Below are 7,803 nucleotides of genomic sequence, written 5' to 3' on the forward strand. Positions count from 1 at the left end.
GCACAGCCTCGAAAGTAGGTAGAACGATCTTTAGAAAAATCTTGGTGGGCTCGCGATGAGTCATCCATGGAGAGTGAATGAAATATTTTCGCGTTTAAACGTGGGATTTGCTCCAGGTAAATGGGCTATTATGCGGGTTAGGTTCTAGAATCGATGCTGGAAAGGATGGAAAAAGAGCAAATACTTCTGTCTGAGCTTCGGATCGAGTTTACTGTCAATTTAACTCAAGTATCGATAATTGGCTCTGCCAATTGAGTTGAGATTGTACGATTCATTAAAGAATCTCGCAAGAGATTCATAGCACAGTTCCTTCTACATTTTTATTATGTTGTAAATGCCTATTCATAGCGGTTATTAGTTATCTATTTTAAAATAAAAAGTTACGTTACGCTTTAGTTATGCAGAGTACAGAGTCGCCTGTTCGAAAGAAGAAAAACCAGATACGTAGTTCCAAGAAAGACGTGCGTTTCAAGATAACATTATTCGCTGATGAATTTCCCACGTACTCAACCTTACAACTTCGTCCAGCAATTGCAATTTCCATAAACCAGTTTAACACGATGTGTTTTTACACGCTTACAATGGAAGATTAGAAAGAAAGAATTTTAAGAGAGTTAGGGGAAAAACTGCGGTTCTTTTCTTTCAAATCTATTCTACGGTATTACGATTAATCTCGAGAAATTGTGTAATAACTCGTGGTACAATTTTTCGAATAACTAAGGATAGAGCCACAGTTTAGGTCAGTGTACCTGAATTTGCCGCGTACCTGACACAATTAACAACGAAAGAAGCATTTACTAAGCCTTTAAAAAATGTTATACGTACAATGTGAGTAAGTATTCGAGTATTTTTGTAGCTAGCGTATTTCGAATACCACTCGAGAACATTCGTGACTCATTGGAAAGAAACTCGTAAGTTATTTCAGAGCACGATGACATTAGGCTGTGAATAAAAATTTGTTTGATCAATGGCCAGAAAGGCGACAGTGTCGTGAAATTCCGATGGGAAGAACAGCCCGGTACGAGTAGGATCGTGAGCGGATTATTTGCGTGTTTACACCGAATAAAAAGCTAATCGAAACTATCCGTTAGTTACAGAGTCACGAAGATGTCAAACAGGGAAATATTTATCCTTGATTCGACTGTAACTGCATTGTGAGAAGTTTCGTTTCTATTTTTAGCATCAATTCTATAACGATCGAAACGTTACATTTTTAAAAAGAATTTCAAGTCGATCGTATATTAAACTTTCGTTTAACTGTTTCTATTTTCAAACATGATCGATACGACGTCTAAATTCCAATAAATCAAATCATTATTCTTGTTCTTTTAACGCGGGAGGAAATGAAGATTTGAAATTCAAATGTTGGAATGCCGCCATTTTTGAAATTTTCGATATAGCTATTCTATGGTATAACTGCTAATATTCATTGAAAATCAGCCATCCAGGAACTTTAGAATTTTAATTATCTTCATTTATAACAAAATTCTTGAGATACGGATACACGTACATATATGTGACGAAGATGATGCTAAAAAGTCTCACTGATGCTCAAGTCCAAGTACGTTACATTTATAAATTCGCGTATACACGCTTGAAATAGATCTGAGAATAAAAAATGAAATAATGTGGAAATACTCACTTTGACTGTAGACAGCACTAGCAATGACTAACAGCGCGAGTGTTCCTCTGAGCTTCATGTTCACCGGCTTTCTTCCGTCTTTCTTGTGAATTTCAGTCAATTCCCAATACCACTTGAACTCACTCACTTTCGATTCTCGAAATCGCCGATATTAGTCGCAGCGCGTCGATTAACGATGAAACGGAACCGCGCAATGTTCATTGGACTGTGTACCCGTCACGTACAGGCAATCTTCTTTTCGGTTATCAACGACAAAATAATACGTTTCCCATTCATAAAATAAAAGGGAAGAAAAAAAGGAAACTAATGTAACGTGTACTCGTCGGAAGTCGAGATCGGATCTACGTCAACGTAGAGACGAGACTGTAAAAGCGCACGCCTTTCTTCGGCAAACGTGACTTTTCTCTTTCTTTCTCCCTTATACCCTCTCTCTTGTTCCGTCCCTCTGAATGGTGCACCGTGAACCGGAGCGTGCAGCACTTTCCACGAGGAACGCGATGAAATACCGTTTGATACTTTATTCCTTCTTACCGTCTTGCTTGTTCCTTACGATACTGTCCAGCAATATAATAACGCGATCACGCAATTGATGATTTAGGCACGAAAGGAGAAATTTTGTCCAATCTCTATTCCTTTTCTTTTTCCCTCTATCCGGATTGTTATTCGATTTCTTTTACTTTCTCAAACGATGGTGGACAATTTGGTGCGTTGAAAGTCACTTGATTTGAGCCGTGTCAGTGACTCTGGCACCGAAATCTAGCCGAAAGAAAATTGGGATGAAGGAAACAATCAGGAAATAGACACGACCCGCACCGTGTCGCGGTTCGCAAACGAATGCCAGTGAAGTTGCCGCTCTTCCGAATTCCGTGACTACATAGGTGTGCGTGCGCCGTATCCCTCCTCCTTCCCCCCGCGCACCGTGTAAATTTAGTTATCCCCACCACCGCTGCTTCTCGGTTGTGCGCACCATCTTCCCCCTGTTATAAATACACCACCGGTGTGCAGCATTCGATTAGAAATAGTTCCGTTCTAATTTCTTTTCTTTCAAAGGCTCTTTTAATTTATATAATCCTGCGTTTGAAATGGAATTCGATCCTTTTGTGCAGGTTATTTCTTTGAAGAAAAAAAGAAAAGAAAAGAGTAAGAAGAAGCTTTGGAAAAGAAACGCGCGAGCAATTGTTACATGCAAAGATGCAGGTTGGTAATTTAATGTTGGAAGTACCAATAATTGGAATGTAAAATTTATATAAAGAATATCGAAATGAAAGGTATATGCAGATTTATCTATTTTGTTATCTTATTTGCATCTATTTTGTAAAATACCATTAAAATTTTTGAATTCATTGTTGCAAGTCTATAAAATTTTGTATGGAAAATTACTGTGAAAGTGTTGATTCAGTAATTTTCACCAGTTATTATTGCTAGTTCTTTCAATTTTTAAAGACAAACTGACAAAAGTCTCCATCGTAATCTAAACTCGCAGTACGAATTCGAGGATGCTCCGGTTGTTTTGAGGTTATCGATCTTCGTAGGTAGAAGATTTCTTTGTAACATTTCATTTAATCATATTTAATATAATTTTTTTGTTATTTCCAGGATCATTTTAAATATTTTGAAATTCCGTGTATGAAGTACATGAAACATTTCAATATCTCGTAATGATCACTGTTTCCCACGTAAGTTTCTTTCACAATTCTAATTTAATATCTTACATCTTTCTTTTGCAATTTATTTATGTTGTCGTAATATGTTACTGTAGCAAGTAATAATTTTTTAAATGTCATCTTGAAATAAATTTCAATAAATGTCGTCCAATTTTTCGCGGAACATTAATTTTAAATTTATTCGCTTGTAGATTTCGAAGAAGACGATTTCGCGTGGATAATTGTTTTGAGCAAGATATCTGCACATGCGCGACCAGCTTAATTCCATTCCTTACTTTTTACCGGTCTCGAATCCGGTATATCTTCACTTCCTTTATTCCCACTGTATTTAGCTGAGCGCGTGTGCGGTCGACACGTCAATTATATCTGAATCGAAGGCGACGTTTCATCGTGATTACGCCACAAAATAAAAGCAATCTGGCTTTTCGTTAATGGGTATGAAGATTCAGACCTGTTTGCACCATTATGATTATACAGTGATCGTTATAAATAAATTCGAAGTCTTAATAGCAAACAATAAACCTATTTCTATAGAAAATTATTGCATTTTTGCTCATTCAACTTGAGCGTCTTATGTGCGTGTAACATCATGCTAATTATTGAACTTAATAATCTATTATTTGTACTCAGCACTTACATGTATGTATATTTTTCTAGCGTAACGCGTAATATACTGTTCGAAATTGGGACAACGAATCTTAATCGAGGAAACAAGCAATATTCCAGATGAAGTTAATATCACCTCTATTATAATTTAATATATAGTATATAATATTGTAATATAATATATTTGTTAAATTGATTAATGTAGTACATTCTATTGCATAGTAATGATTCAATCATCTGATAGAAATTAAGTGGTTCTATTTTCCATGTTTCAGTTCTAAAGGAACAAAGGATTATCCGCAGGGAATAATAAGTACTGAGCTGACTTTTTCATTGAATCAGAGAGAAACAAAATTGTGACGTAATATCGAGGTGTTTCGCACAGTTTGTTCACAATACACCGTTTTATCATTAGCCGTGGGGAAAGAGAAGCGTAGGACTCCGCGATTTATGAATGATTCGGAGGAGTGAATGAACGGGGTCGACGCATGCGCACTACCGGTCAGATTCCATTCCCATTCCGATCTCGCCTCTATTCTCACTGCTTTATCCTTTTGCCGCACTCCACGTAGGTACCGTGAACGCACAACAGCTGTAGAATTTATAAAAAGATCTGTCGGACTGGCGGAGCCCTTATCAAGGTCTCTTCACCACTATAGCGGCGAGACGTTGAAGGGGAGAAGAACGCACATTTCTTTCACCGTTACGGAAATATTTACACTACTACATAGAGGCCAAACCATGCCTGCTGTCGGCTTTGTATTTTCATCAAGCGACAAATATGATTTTTCCTGGTACTGTTGATAACAGTTGAGGTGCTGTTACTTTTCCCACATAGATTTTTTTATCGGACTGTCCTAAATAATTAACTTCTTTTTTATTACACAGTGACTGTAGACACAACATTGACTCAATAGAGAAAAGAAATATAAATGAGAGACAAGTTCTTGTTTTTAGAATTGTTTAGTAATAAATAGAGTTCTTTTATGCAATAATTCCAGCTAATCATATTTACGACTTGGCATTAAAATTGTCAAGTCATAAATTGTAGACTGTTCTTTTTTACCAAATTATTGAACGTATTTTCAGTTGGAAAAAGCAAGAGCTTCAGATGCGATCGCACTTGAGGAGTTTGGAAGATCACTATTTTTGAAAACAGTCGCCATACAATTTCCTAGAATTGGCACGATTGCATCGTTAGTATTCAACGGCATATTACCATAAATCAAACAACTGTATCCACTTTTTTTTAAAAGAACAACTTTAATAGATTTTTCAGCATGATTAGATATATCGACATCTGAAGACTTAAATCTGCAATTTTCGAATTTCCAAAATTAAATTACATTTTCTACTGGTATAAAAATATATTTTTCCGACATGTAAATTTTTTTTATTGGAAGTAAAAGTAATATGCATAAATTATAATTGCAAAATGATTTGCATAAATTCTGTGCATCGAGACCTTGAAGAAAAAACATTTGTAATGCATATAACAACATCGTCATATAATGCAATCATAATAGTAAGTTATAACCATGAATGAAGATCTTCACTCGCAGTTGACAGTCAAAAGGTGACAAAGCTACTGAATATTGAACAAACAAGGATTGTAAAGTTATGGTCTGATTTATTTATGAATGTATTTTCTCCTACGGTGAAAACTGTGTAATTTTCTTCTACCATCGCAACTTTCGATCGTAACTTCTCGATATTCTAACCGGCTGATTTAATCTGGTGAGTACAGGTCGTTCAAAGTACGTGAGAAAAATAGAAAGTATATAGTTGATCTTTTTTTCTGTAGAGCTTCAGGGAAACCGATTTTAAAGATGCTTGGACTACGTGAACTTTCAGTTAAATCCAAATTTTACGAGTCTCTCTGGATCTTTGTCAAATTCTTATGTAAATTTTTAAATGCAGATTTAAAAATGTTAATTTTGCAAAAACTGTGATAATATCACTTACATCTTAGTAATGACTTAATATGATACTTCATTGTAGAATCAAACAAAGCAGTCGTTTCAAGTTGTTAATTATTTCAGTAAATTTAAACAGGCAATCAAGAACAATTTAAACGTGACTAAGATCGCAAAATTTTTGCGAAAAATTTGGACAAACAACGGTATTAATTAAGCCAATACGAAACGTGATATGCAACAATTACAATTTAATGGGGCCAGGTCACGGTGAAGAGCGCACTGCAACATAATTGTTTATTAAGGAACTCGTCGCCCACGTTAATTGAGAAGTTACTGTCGAATTGATAGTACCGACGTAAAATAACCTTCATCGCAGCCGAAGCATTCTAATTAGCCCTGGTCTCACGACAATTAAATGAGAAATGTTTGGGAACGCTACACGGTGTAGTATATTAACTCTCGTGATTTTTAATTTTATGATACATGGAAAACAATTATACTCTTCTTTTGTCAATCTATTTCATTCAGAGAAAAACACTGAATTAATTACGATTAATTACGATTAATAATTAGTGATCATTAGTACCATCAATTTGCTTTTATTAAACTTAGTCTTTGAATAATTATCAATTGATAGAACAATTCATTCACTATTCTGCCTGTTTGCAGGTGTTATGTTCAAGACAAATGTCGTAGCAGCACTTTTCCCATTTGTCGCAATCCTTATCATCGTTGCAAAGAATTGGCGGCGGTAAATGCCAATCGTATGTTCGTGCACAATGAGTTCTCAACGGTGGACAATGTTTTTCGGGTTCTTCACGAACGTATATTTCCGACCAAACAAAGTCGATTAGCGGAGGTTCAGCGGCGATCATCAGTGGATAGAGGAAGAAATGCCAGATGTATTCCAGCCAACTCTCAGTTTTTCCGCTTGGACAGCAATAATATCGATGATCGATCGTCCTACACCAGTATCTGCAAAGTTGCCCATGATCTTTTCCGTGAGCTTTCATTGCGCAAACGTAAATGGCGAAACAAAGTACTACGATGAATCTGGACATCCTGAAATGCTATTATATATTGGTAGACAATATTATATATTGGTAGATATATTAGATATAAGAGACCGTAGATATTTATTTTACAAGTACTATAAAATTACAAGTATAATAATCCAGATTGCGATGTTGGTTTGTACATTCTTTGCTTTAAAGTGCATTATACAAAAAGCAATTGTGAAAGAAAAAGTTATGAAAACAGAAATTGTAACATAGGTATGTAAAAGATATTCCTATATCAAGCACTTTAAGTGATGCAATTTTTTTAAAAAGATAGAAATTTTTGTGATATGTTTGATCATTTTAGTGAGCTTTCAAAGAGATAAATAGAATATGTTTGCTACTCACTTGGATTCCGAGTTCCGTCTAAAAGGGACGGCGCAGCGGACATCCTTATAAGTGTCGGAAGAACTTTTCTTAGTTAAACTTCAGTCACGGAACATTTATAAATAATCACCGAACAATGAGAAAAACGTCAGAAGTCTCATTAGAAATCTCATTCGACGGAACGTCGAAGCGACATTGTTATGAATTCAGCGAGAATACAAAATTTAGCAATCATTTGAGAAAACCACTTTCCATAGAAAGCAGTACCGCACATAAATTGTTTCTGCATTGTTTCCGTTTAGAATAAAGATATTGTCAGGTGCAAGTTTTATAGAAATAGTTTTCTCTCATGAGAATATTGCTTGGAAAGAAGATGGTGAGTAATTTTCAAACTCGATAGTTAGTTCTACGTTAAATACATTGCATCTTATTGGATATTTTATTACAAAACTTCATAGATTTATCATCTGCTTTTAGGGAATTTACAATGGTTTCAGTCTAAAAACGTTCGAATACTTTCTACTTTTTGAACTACTATTTGAACAAATAATAAGTTATTCCCTTTTCAATCATCTTAGTCACCAAGT

General features: G+C 35.3%; 1 protein-coding gene and 2 long non-coding RNA genes across 12 annotated transcripts in view; 1 reads left to right on the forward strand and 2 right to left on the reverse strand.

Annotated features, from left to right (window-relative positions):
- The window catches only part of LOC122531018, a 39,455-nt gene extending 36,964 nt beyond the window's left edge, over nucleotides 1-2,491 (reverse strand). The window contains exon 1 of the mRNA XM_043658546.1: nucleotides 1,643-2,491. Within this exon, the coding sequence (XP_043514481.1) occupies nucleotides 1,643-1,700 (58 nt within the window). The 5' untranslated portion in view covers nucleotides 1,701-2,491. The remainder of the gene's footprint in view (nucleotides 1-1,642) is intronic.
- Nucleotides 2,492-2,664: 173 nt separating this feature from the next.
- Nucleotides 2,665-7,799, forward strand: LOC122531074. 10 transcript variants are annotated; one of them, XR_006307181.1, is made up of 9 exons: nucleotides 2,665-2,839; nucleotides 3,239-3,318; nucleotides 3,498-3,881; nucleotides 3,964-4,037; nucleotides 4,188-4,727; nucleotides 5,002-6,914; nucleotides 6,948-7,105; nucleotides 7,197-7,592; nucleotides 7,694-7,799. It is a non-coding gene; the product is annotated as an uncharacterized LOC122531074 (long non-coding RNA). The 10 variants fall into 10 exon arrangements; XR_006307180.1 differs by having other exon boundaries at nucleotides 5,002-6,273; nucleotides 6,501-6,914; nucleotides 6,948-7,592; XR_006307185.1 differs by having other exon boundaries at nucleotides 5,002-5,814; nucleotides 5,955-6,914; nucleotides 6,948-7,592.
- Nucleotides 4,704-4,999, reverse strand: LOC122531076. The gene is made up of 2 exons (XR_006307189.1): nucleotides 4,931-4,999; nucleotides 4,704-4,769 (listed from the first exon to the last, which is right to left on the reverse strand). It is a non-coding gene; the product is annotated as an uncharacterized LOC122531076 (long non-coding RNA).
- Nucleotides 7,800-7,803: the final 4 nt, after the last annotated feature.

Source organism: Frieseomelitta varia, unplaced genomic scaffold (assembly GCF_011392965.1).
Source record: "Frieseomelitta varia isolate USP_RPSP 00005682 unplaced genomic scaffold, Fvar_1.2 scaffold_371, whole genome shotgun sequence".
NCBI classification, from domain to species: domain Eukaryota; kingdom Metazoa; phylum Arthropoda; class Insecta; order Hymenoptera; family Apidae; genus Frieseomelitta; species Frieseomelitta varia.